Source organism: Sarcophilus harrisii, chromosome 3 (genome assembly GCF_902635505.1).
Source record: "Sarcophilus harrisii chromosome 3, mSarHar1.11, whole genome shotgun sequence".
NCBI lineage: Eukaryota > Metazoa > Chordata > Mammalia > Dasyuromorphia > Dasyuridae > Sarcophilus > Sarcophilus harrisii.
In genome coordinates, this window is record NC_045428.1 from 356,580,694 (window position 1) to 356,602,410 (window position 21,717).

Here is a 21,717-nt window from a genome sequence, read left to right on the forward strand (position 1 = left end):
AAAGAAACCAGTTTCATAAAATCAGTGTGACTTATTGAGGGGGAAAAGATGTAGACAGTGCTTATTATCTTTATGCAATATTTTAATGTTGAGAGATTTTTTTTGGTATACTAATAAGGGGAAAGAATTGGAGGTTACTGCTGATTGATATTTGAACAAGATAAATTGTTCTTCCTGTCAATTTTTAGTGGCACAGTTTTGGTCTTGACCATTCCATAGAGACACAATTCTATCATTCTTTTGGAATCCTTGGAATACTAAAGATGAAATATTGGACAGGAGCTCAAAGATAATACCCAATTTATTTTTTTTTACAACTAAAACTCAGTCATACTGGCTAAGTGAATGGAGTTCTAGAAAGTGAATACATGATTCATTTCCTTAACAGTTCTGTGCCACCAACAGAATTGTAATATTGTGCCACTAACAAAACTAGAAATCCCAATGAGTATTTTATAAGTATTAACATTCCTTGCCTTTAATTTTATTCAGAATTGTTGCCCTAATCTAGAGAAAAGACTATTGAATGAAAATTTTGGCCTAGAACTATCCTTAGGTTTTAAAAGATAGATAGATCACAGTATTTACTTTTCTTCCATCCCCCCAACCCCGAAAACTCACCTCCAAATAGATAATCATGCAATTTATAGGATCAAAAGATTAAAGTAAAAAATATGGGTAGCCTTGAATGGGAAAATATAAATGACAGGTTCTAGGGTAGTATAATGAAGAGTAATTATATTGGCTTTACCTTGGTGATGAAAGGAAGAGACATGATTTATGGTCTGATTTTACATCTAATAGTTATTGTCTAGTTGGCCTAAAAAAACTTTAGGCCTTGGATAAGTTGTCCTATTTACTAGACATTAAGGAGAAATTTTATTTTATGTTTTTGGTTTGGTTTTGTATATATGTGTATGTGGGAGGGGCGGAAGGGTATGATCATTCAGAACATTGAAAAGAAAAGGATAGAGTTGTTATTACTCTAGATTAGCTTTCATCTACAAAGAAATATTCTTTTTGGAACCATCCCTTTGAAGTTTCTTGCCTTAAAGGAGTTATACTTGCCTTAAAGGAAAATGAGACCCAGGAATATAAAAATGTCGATTTTAATGGATTTTAAAAACAGATGGAGTAAATATTTTGTGTATTCAGAATGTGAATGAAAGTGACTCATGTGTAAAGTCTTTGATGTTGGCTCCTATGATAATTTTGTCCTAAATGGACAGATAAGAAGTTTGTATTTTGCTAAATCAGTATTGATGTTTCCTCCCCCCGCCCATATTCTCTTATCTTCTAATGTGTTTCCCCCATTCTCTCTTCTCTCTTCCTTTTATTATTTTAGCAAAGCAAGCCCTATGTCTTTGACAGAGTGCTACCACCCAACACAAGCCAAGAACAGGTTTACAATGCTTGTGCTAAGCAGATCGTTAAAGGTAAGTGTGATTTCTTAATTTTCTTAAGCTCAGAGCATTGAGAGCTTAGATCTGCCCTGGTTTGGTCACTTACTTTGTGGCTAATATTGGACATGTTTATATAATTTGTGTGACTCATTCGGAAGATACTTTATTTTTTTTTGTTGGTGACCTCTTGAGAGATGGACCTGTTAGACAGAAGTATAGAAGTAAAATCTATATGTAAACCTAGAATTTTAGAGCTGAAACATCTAAAAGTTTACCAAAGTTTTCCTAGATTCATTTTAGAGATGAGGAAATTTGAGGCTAATTTGCTAGTTAAATTGACTTGCCTAAGATCACAGTCTGGCAAAGGGAAGAATTCAGTTCTCTTGAGTTTTTGTTTAAATGTTTAATAACACTTATCAATCAATAAGTATTTTTTTTTTTTGCTCAGTAATTGGGGTTAAGTGACTTGCATGGGTCACACAGCTAGGAAGTGTTGAGTCTGAGGCCAGATTTGAACTCAGGTTCTACTTCAGGGCTAGTGCTCTGTCCACTGTGCTACCTAGCTGCCCCAATCAATAAGTATTTTAATAAGTGCTTATGTATATATGGGGAGAGAGAAAAAGAGAGAGGAAGAGAGAAAAACAGAGAGAGAGAAAAACAGAAAAAGAAAGAGAGGGGGGAGAGAGACAGAGACAGAGAGAAAAATAGGGAGAGAGATAGGAGAGGCAACTAGAAAAAGCTTCTTGTAGAAGGTAGTATTTGAAATAAGTCTTGAAAGAAGCTGAATATTCTAAGAGGTAAAAGTGAAGAGAGAAAAGAAAGAAGAGTATTCCAGCCATGGTCCATTATAGTTAAAGCACTCGTGAAAATGGCTCCCATTTTCCAAAACTCTTTTTTTGTTGTTGTTGTTGTTGGAAGGGCTCAAGTGGGTTAAAATTTTTTTGCCCCTTTTTAAAAATCTCTCATACTTGGCACAGCTTGGCACATTGCAGTTGCTTCATAAATGCCAAGCAACTGGTTTACTCCTAGAACTGCATAGTATAGTCTCCATAGTGCTTTCATCTTTTCCATCTAGCTTTCTTTCCCATATTTGCCTGGAAAATTCAATGGCTCCCAGTCTTACATCCACAATTTGGAGATGTGTCCTTTTCTCTGGGCCTGCCCTTGACTATGATGAGTTTGTGGCAGAATAATCAGCGGAAAGATGCAGTCATTTAAAAATTACTCTACCTGTCATCTCAGATCAGGGAAAAGATTAAAGCTTCTCTTGGCAGGCTCCACAGGCTGGACAGATGAGCAGCCTTAGGGCCATCTCCTGTTCCTTTCCTTTTCATTATCATTTTCCCCTCTCAGAGGTTTCAGTTTAACATGCATTTGAACACTGTGGAAACTGCTACTTCAGATTCATGGATATTATCACTTCTGTGAACAGTTTTGAAGGGTTCCCACCCTTGATTCCCCAATGCTAGATTTCTTAAAAACAAAACAAAACAAAACAAAACGTTAATAGTTTTAAGTACATTGAAATTCATGAAAACCAACAGCAGGTATTTCTCTGAACAGTGTGCTTCAGCTCTTTGGTAGCTGTGCAGATAACTAGACTTAATCCTGTAATGGGCCATGATTCTTTCTAATTCATATTGTAATAACTAAGTGGTTTTTTGCTCTGTTAGCTATTATTGTGATGGTCTAAGTGGTGTGATTATGGAAAATTGCAGAGAAAATGATGAGTGAATCTGGGCTTACTTGGAATAAAGTAGCATGAATTTGTGTCAAATTCTGGGTTTTTTTTTTTTTTTTTGTTTCCTTGTCTCTATTTTAGGTGTTCTTATTTGGATAGATTTCTGGTCTATGAAGTTGCATGGGGAAAATAATACATTTATTTTCATAGACCTCTATCTGAAATTTCATATATTCTTTAATTATTAAAAAATTATTCTGAAAAGGATCCATAGGCTTCATCAGAAAAGTAAAGGAAGAGAAGATGTCCCCAAAGTTGCTGAACTGGGCATCCCTTTTACTTGATCTGGTGAAGCAAGGGTATGGACACTGAAATATGGTATTTGTTGTTCCTCTCTGATGTTCATCCTTTTTGCTCTCTTACCAGATACCCCTTAGTTTTCTTAACTTGTCCTTGTCTCAATGTTGTCAATATACCATTTCCTTTTTATTTAAACTGAGTGACCATAGATGAACTAGGGCTTTCTTTTTTCTTAATTTATTCTTCCTTTATTATCATCATCATTATTCACATTTATATAAAGGTTTGCAAGCACCTTACATATATTATCTTCTCTTTTCTTCACATTAACATCATAAGATAGGTGCTATCACTTTCCTCATTTAAAATGTACAATCATTTCACTTATTCCAAAAGAAAAGCAGAACTCAGATAGTTTATGTGATTTGCCCAAGGTCACACAACTGGTAAGTATCTCAGGATTCATAAAAATATTTTTTTAACTTCAAACTTTTAACTTTTATAGCAGTTTAAAGGACCTTCTTTGTCCTCTAGGAATAGACATTCTGATTTGGGTTGGATGACATCTATTGGAAAGCCCTCTGAATTATATTTGCAAAAGCAACAAAAACAATAATAAAAATATTATAGTCTTCATTCATTGAAGATATTTAGGGCTCCTTTGTGTGCCTTATCTTTTCAGATACCATTAAATGTGTTCCTGATTATAGTTACAGACCTAGTAACATTTTCCTTTTTCAAGAGAATGAAATACTGAGAGAAATCTTTTAAGACTTCAAAATCTTATCTGTTAACTTGCCTCTTTCCTAGCACCAAATATTGCTTAATTCTACTTGCTACCATTGGAAGATTTCTTAATCAGTCGGGCTTCTTTGTAAAAGACTTATACTCTTTTTTATTTTTGCCATTAAGGCACTGAGAAGTGGCTATATATCAAGTTTAAATCTAAGGAAAAGCTCACTCTTTTTTTTCTATTTTTATCCTTTTTTCTCTCTTTGCCTTTCTCTTCCTCCCTCCCTCCCTGATTACTGGCTATAGGGGATAAAACATCATGTTACTAAATGGTATTATTGAAGCATTATAAATATGTAATAGTTAATATGGCTTGATTACTTGGGGATTTGCTTTTTCTGTCATAAAAAATGGGTTGTAGGCAAATTACCCAGAAGACCACAGGGGATAGTTTTTTTATTTACATGTTCTCTTTTTCCTATGCTTTTTAAAAAATGGTCTATTCATTCTAATAATAATTTTTCCCCTCTGCATATCCAGCTTGATTTACCTGGTTACTGCAATAGCTAGGGACTGAATTTTCTACAATATTTAGTGGCCAGAATCATAATAGAGAAAGGCTATGAAAATTCATCTCAAGTCACAGGATTACTTCCTCAATTCTTAATTCTCCATTTTAACAATTCAGCAGACATTTTTGATAACTTGTATAACAAATGGGAATTTAAAAATATTTTTGTTTTTGAGGGGAAAAAAAATCTATGAATATGGTACTCATATTTCATAGACTTTATGGTTGGAAGCAAATAGTAATGATTTAATCCTGTCTCCTCCCTCCTAACCCCCCAACCTCACATTTTACATATTGGGAAGTTGTGCACTAGAGAGCTGAAAGAGACTGCCCAGGATTACCCAGATAGTAAGTAGTAGAGCTGAGATTTTAACCCAGGTCTTATTATTCCAAATCTTTGTATGATACCTGATTTTTGCTCATGTTTAATATTGTATAAATACTCTGAAAAATGGAGAGGTGCTGAATGTAATGATCCTGACTTTTATCATAAAATATCCAGGGGTTGAGCCCCAACCCTTTTCTCTGAATATGTAAATGTCTAATTGATGGATAAGCAGTGGGCTGTTTCTGTGCCTGGTGCCATCTAGTTCTTAGAAAACAGTTGAGTTGGACCAATCCTGCATTTGTCCTGGTATGCTAATGGTAACCTAAATTTTTTGACCTGTTTTCTTTGTGGGAGACTGTTTCTTTGGCCAAATAGACAAATAAGTCCTGTATAAAGTTAAGCACTGGGTGTGGGGAAGCCAGGGATGATAGTAAAAGGTGGAGAAAAGAAAGGAAAAAATAGTTCTGGAATCTCATGACTCTTTCATTTGGCAAAAGCATTCCCCAATAGGGTCAGAGATCCCCCAGCATCATTGTTATTTTCATCTTATGGGAGGAAAGTCTCTTCTTTCTTAAAGCTGCTGCTTTGAGTTTTGTTGCTATATTTTAGTTAGACTCTTTTATGAAAGCCCCATGCTTTTTTATTTGTTTTGGCAGAGCCATTATTTTCTGTTCTATAGCCAGCTCTTGAGCTAGCTAAGTGTTCCAGTTTTGTAAGCTACTAAGGGCTCCAGCCTTGACAAGTCCCTTTACTACCAAGGACAATGTTGGCAGGACAGCTTAGAGCAGGGGTCCTCAAACTTTTTAAATAGGGGCCAGTTCACTGTCCCTCAGACTGTTGGAGAGCTGGACTATAGTAAAAACAAAAACTTTGTTTTGTGGGCTTTTAAATAAAGAAACTTCATAGCCCTGGGTGAGGGGGATAAATGTCCTCAGCTGCTGCATCTGGCCCGCGGGCCATAGTTTGAGGACCCTTGATAGAGCTTGTCATTTAACAGAATGGTCATTTCATTGAAGAAACTGGTGAGAGAGAAGACTATTGACCCCAAGCACAATTCTGGATGGGAATGATTATTTTCCCCCCAGGTTCTCAGACAGTGTAATATTACCTCCATAAGGAGTAAGGCTTGGAAACAGAACACAAGAAACAAGGTCTTGACCTCTCTTGTCTTATATTTTAGGCAAAGAATACTTAATTTTATTTTCCTCCTCTTTTCTTTTGAGACCTCTCTTAATAAAACCTTTAGGTTTTTAATGAATACATTTATGTTTTTCTTCAGTATTAAAACTATTAAAGGTTAAAATTGCACAAACACTTTTGGGACACTTTTTATAAATAAATGTAGGTATTTCCTTTTTCTAAACTGCTAAATTTATTTCACGTTCCCAGTCTAATTGTACTTAGTTGTAGATTTTTAAATCTCAAGATGATTTAGATTGTAACGTTTTATTAATCATTCACCTCTGTTAGGTTTTAAATGGATATTCTGCTTAGGTTGATAAGGAATGCACCTCAGAGTCAGGAGAACCCAGGTTCAAGTCTCAATTCCATAAAGTACTGGCAAGTCACTTAATCTGTTAGTGTTCTACATGACCTCTATAATTTTAAGAGCTTGAGAAGTTATTGAACTGAAAGTTTCCTTATAAGTAATTACCCATACCAATGAAATTGTAGGCACAGTTATCTATCTTGTATCTATATCTTCAGATCTAGTCCCCTTAAGTTCCTACTATATTTCATTCTTCCCATGAGCCTTCCTATGGAGCAAAATGTATTATGCAAAATCATCTGATAAACTGAATTTGTTTGATATTGTAGGCAACTTTTTTTAGCCTTCTCTTACTTAGGAAGAAAATGTGTTTCATTATCTCTTCCCTTGACTGAAATTGGTTATTGCAATTGAGTTTAGCTGCTTCTTAGTGTTATTTTAATTTACATTATAATCACTGTGCATATTGTTTACCTGGTTCTGCTTTTTCATATACCATTGATTTATTCATTCAAATCTTTCAAAGTTTTACGGAATTCCTCATATCTATCTTTTCTTATACTATAATACTATTATTCCATTACTTCACATACCATAGTTTGCATAATCATTGAGCACCCACCCACATTAGCAGTTTGTTTTTGCTACTGCAAAGAGTGAGACATACTTTACCTGTAGTTGAAGGACACACGTTTATCTTACGATTCAGTTCATAATATTCATACATCATGTGAGACAAATATGAAAAAATAGCTACTTGCTACAGTGCAACAAGTAAAAAGTCATCCCTAGTTATGCGAGGTAGAGAAAGAATTTGTCCTTGATACAGCTATTCACACTAATCAAGGGGAGCCATATATCACTTGTAAGACAAGATAAAGGGAAGTTTATATCTATCTATCTATCTATCTATCATCTATCTATCTATATCCTTCTTTGTAACAGTTAAATCTTTTGTGGTAATTATGGAGTAATTACAGTTCATAATGGAAGGAACATGACATTAGTTATACCAATTCTTAATAATGCCAATTAACATTTAGGTGTTAAAAATATACTCTTAATACATCTCAGTTATCAGCTTTATAACAGAGATAGTTCATGCAAACATTTTCCTCTAGTTGGCTTATTCTTTTCTTATTGTAGCTGCATTGATTTTGTTCATGAAAAGACTTTTTTAAAAAATTGTTATTTAAACTGCATGTTTTAGTTTTTAAAGTCATAGGATTTAGAGCTTGAAAGGACATTGCATTTTATAATTAGTCAATGAACACTTTATGTTTTAGGCACTGAATTAAATATTAAGGATAGGAAGGAAGACAAGAGAATCCGTCTTCAAGTTGCTTACAACACATAAAAAGAAGCTGAAAAGCAGAGGAGAGGGGAAGAGGAAGATGAAGTCTTGCTTCCAATGGGAAACTATGAAATGCCTACTCTGGGAATCCTCCTTAAATGTGTGATCGGGAGGGGATCTCCTGATATCTATTCTCCATCCTTTCTAGTTAAAAGGGAGGGAGATGCCTCAGGGATAGAATTTTATAGATAAAAAAATCCAAAATCCAGGGAAGTTGAGCATTCGTCCTACATCACACAGGTGGCAGAGTCAAGTTTCTTACTTAATTTTTCTTACTTTAAACTTAGTAGTTGTTTTTTTATTCCAAACCAAGTTTTCATTCCATTAGATTAGGATGCTAAACTTACCACCATGTTTTAAGGTCTTCTTTGCTATCCTAACTAGTTGAACTTGTGACTTTATTTTGACCAACTGAATGGGATTAAAAAATATTTTATATACAGAACCTTAAGAATTGGGCATGAATGATACTTTTGGTGAGTCTTTAAAAGTGAGATTACATGTCAATACTTGATTTAATTATAAAAAGATAGCATTTTATTTATGGAACATTTATAGAACATTATATATAAAAAGTACAGCAGATCCTATGACTTTTTCTAATTGAGCTTTATTTATATATAAGAATGAAACTGATAATAATTTTAACAGCCAGTATTTATACAGCATATTAAGGTTTGCAGAACGCTGCATGGATTATCTCATTTGACTCTTTTGTCTATCCTCTGATACAAATTTAAGAAGTATCATTATCTCTATTTCCTCAGTGAGGAAACTGAGGACAGGGGAGGTTGTGATTCTTCATTAGGCTAATCACTGAAATCATGCAGATGAATGCAATCTCCAAGAAAGTAAAGATGAAGAGTAGGGCAGAAATTTGGAGATATTCACACTTACAAGGTGTTATGAGGGGGATGAACTAATAAAGGAGAAGGAGCAGTCAGAAAGATAAGAACAGAAACAGGAAAAAAAACTATGTCAAAGAAGATGAGAGAGTATCAAGAAGAATGGAATGATCAGCAGTGTCAAATATTGTCCAAAGTCAAGGAGGATATTGCATGAGAAAAAAGGCCTTTAGATTTGGTAACTAAGTATGGCATGGGAAGAGAACAGAATCAATAAAAGTCCTAGGGTGAAAGTCAAATTGCAAGAGCTGAGGAGTGGGTGGTGAGGAATTAATGACAACAAATGAAGAAGGTGTCTTCTAGAAAGAAGGGAAAAGACATAAATCAATAGCATAAATAATCAAAGGTTTTTGTTTTGTTTTGAGGATAGAGGAAACTTGAGGAGGTTTTAATTCACATGTAAAGAACCAGTAAAGAGAAATTTATTAAAAATTTGAGAAAAGGTAAAAGAAAGGGGAGAGATTATGTGGGTGGCACAAAGTTCAAGCAGAGGAGAGTGGGTTTTAGGACAGAAATATAATAAATTTGTCTAGGAAGATCACCTCAACTTCTGAGACTGTAATAAAGAGAAGAGATGAGTGAAAATAGAACACTTTAAGTGTGGAGAAGAGTATTCACAATAAATGAATGCCATTATTCTTTTTGGTAAAGTTATAAGTAAAGTTCTTTACTGTGAAAGATAAGGGATGATGTGTCACATTTGAAGGTTTGACGGGGATACAAGATTTGGGACACGTCATTGGAGAATATGGTATAGAGTCAATAAGAGATGAATAAAAAGGCATCTCTATACAAACAGGAAAGGCATAGTTGATGTTTGATAATATGAACACAGGGAACCCAGTAAGCCAAATTTTGTAACTTTCTCTGGCATAAAGGTTCTTTTCTGTGTCATGAACTGCTTTGGCAAAATGGGAAAGCTTATGGATCCCCTTTGAACAATGTTATTAAAATGCATAAAGTAAAATATAAAGAATTACAAAATGTACTAGCAGGATTGAGGAAAAGATTTGGTCAAGAGGTTCATAGATTTAGGAGTACAAGTAAAGCTTAGAGATCATTTAGTTTCACTCCAGTTAAAGAAACTTGGAATCAGAGAGGTTATATGATTTGCCCAAGATCACAAAGAAGAAATGCTGCAGAAGCAGCATTTAACCCCAGGTCCTTTAATTCCAAAGGTAGACTCTTTTATTGTAGAATAGTACCTCAGGAAGAAGTAGGACAGATTATGATCAGATAGGAAAAATTCAGAGTTCAGGGTCAAGGAGACAGGGCAGTTTCTAGTGATAGTGATAGTGAGATTTAAGATTCGAATGCTTTTGTATATAGCAGTCAGAGATAAAGGGGTGATGGAGATCTTGAGAACTGAGGAGAACTGGGAATCCAGGTTGTTCAAGGTTTTATCCTTATGAATATTGAGGAATGGGGTAGATAGGAAAACTATAATCCAGGTGCTGAAGTTATTGAGGGAGGAAAGAAGATAGGTAACCTTGAAGTTAGTGAACACAAATGCATGTTGATTGATTAAATGAATGATAGTCACATAATATGGGTGGATGGACTTCAAAAGAGCAGAGTTGCGATCAGTGAGATGGCAGAGCAAGAAGCCTGGAAGTGGCTCAGGAAGGAAGGACTATGCTGACTCCTTTCATCATGCCCCAATAAACTGGGCTAATGGGTATGTTTTATGATTTCTTTCTTTCTACTTTCTACTTAGGAGCAGTTCAAGATGAAGAACTCCTATTTCACTGTGGTAGAAAGGCTTAATTTTATAGATTATATAGCTTTAATTCAGAAATCAGTTCAGCAACCAAACTGTCTCATGCTTAATAGTGAAACTTTGTTGCACTGAATATATCAGTGCATATATATGATAAAATTATGTATATTAATATAACAAAGTTCTCTCTACACATAGACACATGCACACAGACACATATACACATACACATTCTTATTAGATCAGCCCAAATAAATTCACAGGTGCCTTGAATTTCTGGAGTACCAAGAAGAATAGGATTTCTTTACTGGAATTTGATCTGTTTAAAAATATTGACTCCCAATAAGATCCTTAGGGAAGTCTCCCAAGAAAGTCCATACAAGAGCTTCCAAAAAATGGAATTCTTTTGGGGGAGAGCTAAGAAGAGGTTTCAGTCTGTAAAACAAGAAGCATGGTGACCACTGGCAGAGAAACCAAAAGCTCTAAAATATCTATCTCTAAAATCAATCTTTGTTTCCTGAAAATAATGAAATGTGACTTAAAGTACAGTATAGAGAAGACCCTGGGTTTAGGGTTAGGAGGACATTAATTTGATCCATCTTTTGTATATAGTAGAGGTTCATTCTTGCTGGCATTGACCAATCAGAAGGATGTCTAGAACTCAAGTTGCTACTACTTTCCCCACAAGTTTCTAAAGAATCCTGAAAGAGTAGAAGGTAGGGGCAGCTAGATGACACAGTGGATAGAATAATGGCCCTGGGGTTAGGAGGACCTTAGTTCAAATGTGACCTCAGACACTTAACACTTTCTATTTGTATGACACTGGGTAAGTCACTTAACCCCAATTACCTCAAAAAAAAAAAAAAAAAGAGTGGAGGATAGTGGTGGTTTGATGTACTGTATCTCTTAAATCCCTATCATTGTGCTTCCCCCATAGTCATCAGTTGTTTATAGTCAGACAGATTTAGTTTTTTAGAAAAGCATATTTACTAAGATAGTACGGCAAATATAACCAATACAAAGCATCACCCCAGAAAGCTTGGACATGCTCTTCCAGCAACACCTTCATAATCCATAGAAATGTGAGCATAAGAGAGCACATGTGGCCAAGTGATAATTCTTATTGATTGCTAGGAATCTTTTTTTTTCTTATTATGAAGTATTCATGAAGTTCCCCTTACAAATAGTATAGTTTTTTTTCCCTTGATTTTTTTGTAGAGTCTTAAAGACACCATTCCTCAATATCTTTTATTTGGTTTACAATACAATCAGCTTTTCGAGAGATTCTAGAATCCTGAGGCATTTATAGGAAGTCCAAAATTCTTTCAACCCTCTAATTTAAAAGGTTGTCCTCTAGTGAGAAGGGTGGGGAAAAAAAGGTCAAGGTTTTCTCTAATCCTTCTCTGGGATTTGGTAGAATGTTTCCACCACAGTACTTCCAGGTGCTTGAATCCTCTTGACAGTTTTACACACAACATACAATTGTCTCTAGAATTCAACCAGACTTTTAGTTGATTCCCTTGAAATGTCTTTGATTGATTTAATGAAGATTACCCAGTCTTGTTCACACCTTTGATTGTTCAGTGTATGTATATTCTCACTTGATTAAGAGATCACAGTTAAGTGGAATGAAATGATTCATTGACTCTCTATCCTTGCAAACAAAACGAAAAGTTTGAATGACATGGCTTCTAAACATCCCTTTGAGTTCTAAATCTATATTTTTGTTTACAATTTTCTAGAGCATTTTAAAATAGCCAAACACACATCAATCTACCATTTTAGTTTATGGTATACTGTAGGTAGGCCAATGCTTGTTCATTGGTTAATTGAATTAAAGTTCCTGGAAAAAAATTAGTCATAAATAAATTTAAATTATAAGGAAAATTGAAGATAGGGCTCATGTCCTGAATACTTTGTTTTTATAATCTATTGATGTTCACAATTATCAGATGAACTTTCACAAGGATTGATAAGTGTGAATATGTTTTAATCTGTGCAAGCTGTTACGGGAAATTAGGTTTCTAACATTTCTCTTGTTCCTAAATCACATGGTTGTTAGATATATTTATTACCTATAACTAGCAAGCATTTTTCTCTTTCTTTCCTTGCTTCCCTCTACATTCTCCCTTCTCCTCCTTCTATACACGATTTCTCTCATCTTCCTCTTCCCTCTTCTGCTGCCATTCCAATCGAAAACTCTCATTTTCTTCTCTGTCTCAGCTCAACCTGGAATCAATAAGATGACTTTTTCAAAAAAGGAAATCTGAATCAGCATCATGAAATAATATCAAGCTCTCAGAAGCTTAAAAGCTATTTGGTCAACTAAATGGATTAAGCTGATTACCTGCCTGATTGATTTCTTTCACCATAGAGTGTACACCTCTGTCCCTGCCTCCTACCTTTGGCAAATTAAGACTTCCTTCCCATGGGCAAGGTTAGCTAGCATTATGGAGACTAATTATGTTTCCTTTTACTTTCTGAGATATTTGTGTGCATTCGAGAATAACTGGAGAAAATGACTACTAATATATTTTAATCACCTCTGCTGGTTTGAAACATTTCCCACGGATAAGCTCAGTTCTTTCAGAAAAACATCCTCCTTCTATGTGCCTTTCTTTTTCCCTGTGTGAAGTAGAAGAGGGCCTGCAATATGTGTGGGTTTGCAGAGTGAGTGCACTCATTGTTAATTAAAAAAAAAATTCCTGATGCTAATGTGGCTGTCTAGCTTGCTAGTACTGTCATGGAGGAAACAGGAGATTTTCAAATGTAAGTTGAAGCAGCTTTTGGTTTCTCAGCCAGTGGTCACCATGCTTCTTGTTTTACAGACTGAAACCTCTTCTTAGCTCTCCCCCAAAAGAATTCCATTTTTTGGAAGCTCTTGTATGGGCTTTCTTGGGAGACTTCCCTAAGGATCTTACTGGGAGTCAATATTTTTAAACAGATCAAATTCCAGTAAAGAAATCCTATTCTTCTTGGTACTCCAGAAATTCAAGGCACCTGTGAATTTATTTGGGCTGATCTAATAAAAATGTGTATGTGTATATGTGTCTGTGTGCATGTGTCTATGTGTAGAGAGAACTTTGTTATATTAATATACATAATTTTATCATATATAATAAATATATCATGACTTACAAATACATACATTTATACTTATTTTGAAGGGGCCTCCAAAGGTCTTTTAGAGTATAACTTGGCTTTCAAGTCTCTTGATCTTAGAATTCTCTGTAGAAAATACTTTCCAGTCCATTCTTATGAACTCCAAATTCTTAAATTTATCTTGCTCTAACATGAACTCATTTCCCCCTCATTTGGTCTTTAGTAGAGAAGGAAAAACCAAGTTATATTTCTGACTTAGTTCTAAAATATTTTGTTGTCTTAGAAAGTTTGAGGGTTACAAATATGACATAAAAGTTAACAAGAAATAACCTGATTGGGCATTTGTTTTCCTTTCCTGCAGATGTACTGGAAGGTTACAATGGGACTATTTTTGCATATGGACAGACTTCTTCAGGAAAAACCCATACCATGGAGGTAAGCTCATAACACTGATGTTGGAGGTGGGGGTGAGAGAGAAGAACATTTTACGTATTTTAGATAAAGAAATGGGAAACTTTTCATTGAATTCTGAGTGCACATTTCTTCTCTGTGTTTTAAATAAGCTCAGGCTTTGGCTTTCTGGACCAAAGGTATAATCTGAGGTTACAATATAACTGTAATCAGTTACACCATTAAAAATAAAAAGAACTGGAATAAAGAAATGAATATTAAATTTCAGTGTCAGAAACTATGGGTAAGTCAATTTCATTACTTAGCACCTAACCATGAGCAAGTCATTCAATTTCTTCAAATCTTAGTTTTTCCATGTGCATAATGAGATTAGCTTTTTAAAATGACCTAAAAATGGCATAGCACATGGCAGCAGAGAGATAGCATAACATTGTGTGGCATTTTGAGATTTCACTTTCAGTTCTGTGACTTAGTGTGTGATTCTCTTTTGAGGAGGTCAGTGTTTCCCCATATGAATTCTAAATTTCAGGAATTTCTTACTACTTGGTTGAGGTGGGAATTGGGCGAAATGTCATTGGATAGTTTTCAGTCCTGTGTTTTAAACTCCAATACTAACCAAGTTTGAGGGGACTCAGTTCACAAAGAGTAGAGTCATCTTTCATGTCCAGGTTTTCTCATTTATTATAATCTCCTGAGAATCTTACCAAACTGGGCCAGGCTGCTTCAAAAGTGGTTGAGCTTGGGAGTTGGAGATTTCACTGTTTTTAAATGTTTAGTAGTCCATAAATATTTCACTAAGAATATAGAATGTAAGAATATATCTTACTGTTATGAATTATGAAGAATAAATAAAATAATGTATGGAAAGCATTTTTGCAAACCTTTCAAGTATGTTAGCTATCATCCTCATGCTCTTCATTATTATCATTATATGAAAGAGAACTTTTGGCTTTTCTGTTTCTTAATTGTTAAATAACCTAATAGAATGTTTAAATTGCAACAAATTAATTCAGAGACCTTTACTCAAGCTAGTAACTTGTTTTAGAAAAATAATCATTGTGTTTAGATAGTGTGAAGGGCTGCTTGGGTGGTCTAAAGTCAGGGAGACTCATCTTCCTGAGTTCAAATCTTACTAGCTGTGTGATCCTAGGCAAGTCACTTAATCTTTTTTACCTCAGTTTCTTCATTTGTAAAATGAATTAGAGAAGGATATGGCTAACCATGCATATATCATTGTTAAAATAGCCCAAATGGGTTCACAAAGAATTGGAAATACATGAAATGACTGAACAATAACAGCAATATGGGATCTCCTTTCATTAAAGTCCTACCATAGTACTTCTGTGGTATGGAGATGAATCTGAATTCTTGAAAGCTGTGCCAGTAGAATATAAGTTCTGATAGTTCCACCAATCTGAGAAGATTTCATCATGGGCTACTTATGGATCATTAGAGTTGAAAAGAACCCTAGAGAATACCTAGTCCAAGAGAATAAAAGATTATTTGTTTAGTGCCAGAAGACCAACCCAGATGAGTTTGAATGTCATCTCACGGAAAAAGGTTGACTACCACATGATGAATTTTTTGTTCATAGCAATTCATGAAACCATCTACTAAGGTATGGAAGCATTTTAATCTTTTTTTTAGAGAAGATAATATCGTGGTCTTTCATGGGGCTTTCTTTACATTTTAGGATTTCATTTTTACAGCAGCTTCTCTAAGTAGGTAGCATTAAGTATAACTGTTACTATAGTTGATAGCAGATTGCACATATATACTTGTATGTAGTATAAGTCTTACTATATTCCATTGCACATTTTGAAAAACTGAAGTTGATAAAGTTGTTACTTGAACTGTTATCAAATTGTGGAGTTTAAACCTACATCTTTTGTTGTCTAAATTGAATATTTGCTCTTTTACTCATTAAAAAAAAAGATGGAATAACTTCCTGTAGGTAAACTTAAATTCAGATTCTGCCTTTGGTCCAGAAAGTCAGTATAATTGAAAGACCCTAAATTCTTTGAGAGTAGAATTCCTTTGCAGTCCACAGAACATAACTAAAGGATGCCTAAAGCAGTACTATTTGCTATGTCAAGAATAAAAAGGAGGAATTGGATTCTATTCTACCTTTTGAGTTTAAAAATATGGACTTCAGGTTGCTCTTTTCATCACATCACTTCTGTTGGTTTAAGGTTTGAATTAGAACAACATTTATTTCAAGTGTGGTTTGTGAAAAATAGGCTGCTTATTCTATAGCTCGAAGGGTTTTCATGCAATGATGTGCTACTGTTCCTCTTCAATTCCCTTTCTGGGTATGGTCTAATACCTACCCCTTTTCTGAGGGGGTTAATCACTGGTGGTATTCTCTAATTAAGTATTCTCTGCCTCCTGGGAAGCTACAGGCTCAGACCACACAGATGGTGAAATAGTGGAGTAATCCACTAACTTAGAATGTAATTAATTCAAAATATCTGCAGGGTTTATACCATTTTGTGAGTAGGGTTTTTTAAAAATCACTTATATTCAGAATTAGAAATACTTATTTTTCAAAAGACTTTAAGAAGGGATGTTAATTCCCTAAGAATTATCAGAATTGTCACATGTGAATCAAGGCAATATTCAGTTTTAATTCCTACCCTCTTTTGGTCTAACATCCCATGATAATTCTATTACTTCCATTGAAGGGGGAAATGTATAAGCCTACATAAAATTAGAAAGATTAGCTCCTTAAGGTAGGGCATTTAAGAAAGATTTTCAGAACAAGCATTAAAACCATGATAATATTAGCGTATGCCTAACAGGATACTGTAGTACATGGACATTCAGGTCTTTGTATCTTGTGCTCATGGCAGGGAAGAAGTCAGTCTCGAGGTGCTTCTGCCCAAGGGAAAAACAATTGGTGCCATTCTTTTTCAGGGTATATTTCTACACCATTACCCCTAGTCTAGATCTAACTTTTAAATTATTTTATTTTATTTTATTTTTTAAAGCTTTTTATTTTCAAAACATGTGCATAAATAACTTTTTAATATTGACCCTTTCATAGCCTTGTGTTTCCGATTTTCCCCTCCTTCCCCCATCCCCTCCTCTAGATGGCAAGCAAGCAATCCAGTATATGTTATACATGTTAAAATATATGTTAAATCAATATGTGTAAACACATTTATACAATTCTCTTGCTGAACAAGAAAAATCAGATCAAAAAGGAAAGTAAATGAGTAAGAAAATAAAATGCAAGCGAACTACAACAAAAAAAAGTGAGAATGTTATGTTGTGATCCACATTCAGTTCCCATACTCTTTTCTCTGGGTGTAGATGGCTTTCTTTTTCATAAGATCATTGGGACTGACATCAGTCATGTCATTGTTGGAAAGAGTCATGTTCATCAGAATTGTAGATCTTACTTTTTCAAGGAGTCCTCTGCATTGGCTGTTCTAGACTGCTGGAAACTTATGGTGTCCTTTACCTTCAACATGTCATTGCAAGGACATAGCTAGTTCTCTCTAGAGAATATTACCACGAGCAGATCTCCAAATATATCCACTCTTGCTACTCCCTTTTTCCTTATTATACTATCAAGCAGGGAATCTCAACTTGTCAAATGCTTTTAATAGAGTACATTGATTTTTGGATGACTTAACTGGCTGCCCTATCTTCTCTTCTTCCATGAGAGATTGTGGGATGGGACTCAAGTTGGAAAAAATAAAGTTTTATTTTGTGATAATGAGAATAGGTATTGGGTTTTCTTTAGCGGTCACTAGAGTCTCATGTCACTTTGGGGAAATGTGGGAAAATATTCATTGTCAGGTCTCTTATTCTTTTGGGAGAAATCAGATGCTAAGATACAATGCACTAATTTTTGTTGGTTTGAATCAATTAGTTAATTTTTCTATGATCCAGAATAAGCCTTTTACTCATTGTCTCCTGAAAGTATTTTTGTGTTTCCTAAACTTTAAATTATTATTCAAATCAACTCAAGCCAGCAAATGCTTGCTGAGGAAATGGGTTAATAGTATTAATCATTTGATTAAACACCAAGTATTTATTAAGTGGCTACTATGTGCCAGATACTGCTTTGCACTGGGAATACAAATATAAAGAAATAAATAGTCCCTACTGGAAAGGAGCTTATATTCTAATGAGACTGCAAGGATAAATATAAGTATATGAAGAGTAAGTATAAAGAGAATAAAATTCAAAGTAGTTAAATACAAAGAAACATGAGAGAGAGGGCATCATTCATTGAAGTGATGCTTGTATTAGTTTGGTGGATGCTTTCTGGGTCTTAAATATTGCAAAAAGAACTGTGGTACTGCCTACAGTGAATTACTGTGGGGCAAAGGGCTGCCAATCAAGGAAGCAAAATAGACCCTTTATCAAGTCACTATTAAGCATTAATTAAGCTCATATTAAGTGAAAGGTACTATGTTAAGTGCTGTAGATACAAAGAAAGGCAAACAAACAAAAAAAAGAGAATTTCCTGGTCTCAAGGAGCTTATAGTTTAAAGGGGAAACAACATGCAAACAACTATGCACAAACAAAATTTTTGCATGATAAACTGGGAAGCTAGAAAGAGAGGACTTAAAAGAATTCAAGGAAGTGAAGGAGAGGAAAGGAGGAGAAGGAAAATTCTAGACACTGGGATTACCCAGAGAAAATAATCCTCTAATTTACTAAATCAGGGAACAAAGGATTTCAAGGATTGTTCAGCCAGAGAGGATATGGCAGTTTTCTTATTCTTGTTAGTATAACAGAGTCCATTTGTGGAGATACTTTTGTGTTCCTGTTTTGGAAGACCATGTACTCTATCCTGACTCTGGTTTGGATTGTTGGTCCCCCCGTGTTGGGGGATAGGGAGGAAAAGTAGCCAAAAAATAACAGAATCTCTCCTTGCAAAGCTCTTCATTCTGTGGGAGGGGAAACATAACTCACATCAAGTGATTTTTTTATAGAATTAGAAAATCTTTGAAACTATAATATTTATTTCAGACAATTCAGAATATTGGCATACATAAACATGTCAGGGATTATTGGTTCTGAAGCCATTAAAATGATTTGTGTACCCTTGAATAAGATATTTATTCCAGAGGCACACAAATCATGTCAATTTCTGATATCCTTAAAATAATTCTTTCTTGCTGCCTTTTTCAGACTCATATTTGTATAAAGGAGGTATGTCTTTAATGAATCTTATGTTTTTTAAAATAAAAAATTTCAAAACTAAGTTTCTCAGCAGCTTATCTTTGTGTTTTAGAAATTCACAAAACATGCACATTCTTGGTGGAAAATACTAGTAATTCACTGAATTATTCAATATCACTTATTGTACATATTTAAGTTCAAAGAGATGCAACAAGCTATATAACCAGTCCTCTCTTTAAGTGCTACAATGCAGGGAAGATATGTTTGAAGAAAGCCACTCATGCTTGCTCACACATGTCTGTCTCTTTCTGTGAACTCTGTCTCCGTCTCTGTGTGTGTGTGTCTCTCTCTCTTTTTCTGTCTGTGTCTCTCTCTTCCCATCCCTACTTCCCTCTTTCCCTTATACATTACTCTAGGGCTTTCTAAACGTAATGGTTCCATTTTGCTTTCATATCTTTAGGGGAAGCTCCATGACCATCAACTTATGGGAATCATCCCAAGAATTGCACATGACATCTTTGATCACATTTACTCTATGGATGAAAATCTGGAGTTTCATATCAAGGTAAGTGCAGATGGAAGGACTCTTAATTGGGTTCTGAGAAGGAAAACTACCAGGATTTTGATCCTTAGCTTGAGTTCTAAGACTGATATAGTGAGTAAAGATTATGAATCTGCCTTTATATTTTCAGTGCAAGAAACCTAACTATAGGTTATGTCAAGTGACTAGACCAAAGTCATTAAAAATTATTATTGGGGAAATTCTTTAGTTTTGTCTCCATGTACAAAGGAGAGAAAGGAATAGACATTTGTATATTTAGGGTCAAAATATGTAGTTTAGTAATTGAAAGCAAAATCAGTTCTTATGACGTTTTCTGGGTTTTTGCTAGAGTCATTTGAATAGCCTCCTTTATTTGATTTTTTACCCTATATAAGTGTATGCCTGAAATTTGTAATTGAGGCTGCTACTTTTTTATCTTAACTATGTAAATGGGAGATCAAATTGAAGTGAAGATCTCTTTTTAGAATCATACTTATTTTTATCCTGCTCACTTTTCCCCATGTTTCCTTAAAACAAAGAGGTAGAGTTGACTGCTTGATTATAGTTTATATCTGGAGTATCTTTCCTCTATACCTCTCTTTGATCAGAATCCTGTAAGTATTTAATTCATGCCTTTATGGAGTTCTTGATGCAACAGGAAATATGGAAGCCTGTAACTTTGTTTGAAACTAGGTGTATCTTCATGGTAGTTTTACTGAAATTTATCAAAATGATGACACCATCCTTCCTTATTAATTTTAGAGTGAAATGTTGAACCAATTACTGCCCTTATGAATCTTATTAAGATAAAACAACTGTGACAAGAAGAGAATTTGTTTTAAGTACCATGAGCTGAAGTTTTAGATTTAAGATTTCTTTTCTCCTTGACAAAAGTTGTATTCATTAGTTTTAAAACCGGCTAGAATTATAGATGACTGAAAATGGGTAAATTAACTATTGGTGCTTTATTCAGAGCATGTAGCTATTAAAGGACTACATGTTACTAATTTCTTAGAGCAAAAATGGAAGTTTGATTAATGTGTTATAGAGACTCTTAAAATGAGAGTTGAGCTTTCTTGATGTGGTTTTGTATGTTACAGCTAATTACTAAAAATAGTTAGTATCCACAGTAAAACACTTCCATCAGTGAATAACAATCCTCTTAATGCATTGTAAAGGATAATCATTTACTGACTCTCATACCTTACTTTATATCTATTGGTCTGTGAAAACACTGGCTGAACTTGGGCTCTTGAGTAAAATGGAAGACACAAAATTCAAACATACTTATGAAAGTTCCAACTCATTATAATTTGTGGACAAACTAAAGGACTTTAATGAAACTAGGAGAAGTTAATTAAAACTAACACATGAATTTGGAAATCTAAACAGAATTCCAATCAATGAGGTGGTGTTAGTTGTCTCTAGTTTGATCTTAATCTAGGACACATTTTCTGTGTTAACTATGAAAATAAGCTAAAATACCCAGAGTATCAAAGACACCAAAAAAAAAAAAAAAAAAGCTTAATGGAATTGGCAGAAAGTCTGAATTAAAAATAACATATTTAACCTCTCCTCACTATTCCACTTTCATGGGAATCTTTGACTTATTGTGAGTGAAAGAGAAGAGGAAAAAGAAAAAGGAAATGAGTGTCTTGTAAAAGACAGAGATTATAGGTCAAAAGACTATAGAATTATAAAGCTGGGAGAGGGAGATCCATTAAGAGCTTCTAATCCAGCTTTCATATTTGACATATACATAATCCTTATAAAGTCCAGTGATGAGCCCAAGGTCACCCAGATAATTATTGTAGAGTTAGGATGTCAATCCATGTCTTCTGATACCTAGTCATGTATTATTTCCAGTATAATATATTGCCTTCTTTTTTTAAAAAAAATAGCATTTTATTTTTCCAAACACATGAAAAGATAGTTTTTAACATTTACTTTCACAAAACCTTGTGTTTCAAAATTTTCTCTTTATTCCCCCCCCCACTTTTCCCTCCCCTACACAGCAAGCAGTCCAATACAGGTTAA

At 34.5% G+C, this 21,717-nt stretch overlaps 1 protein-coding gene across 3 annotated transcripts in view; it reads left to right on the top strand.

The window, feature by feature from the left end:
* KIF5C (kinesin family member 5C) overlaps positions 1-21,717 on the top strand; it is a 188,654-nt gene that overhangs the window by 68,948 nt on the left and 97,989 nt on the right. For all 3 annotated transcript variants that reach the window (XR_004233044.1, XM_031960048.1, XM_031960049.1), the window contains exons 2-4: positions 1,346-1,436; positions 13,947-14,020; positions 19,600-19,704. Coding sequence is in view for 2 of the 3 variants with exons in the window: in XM_031960048.1 (XP_031815908.1) it covers positions 1,346-1,436; positions 13,947-14,020; positions 19,600-19,704 (270 nt within the window). In the remaining variant the exon portion in view is untranslated. The remainder of the gene's footprint in view (positions 1-1,345; positions 1,437-13,946; positions 14,021-19,599; positions 19,705-21,717) is intronic.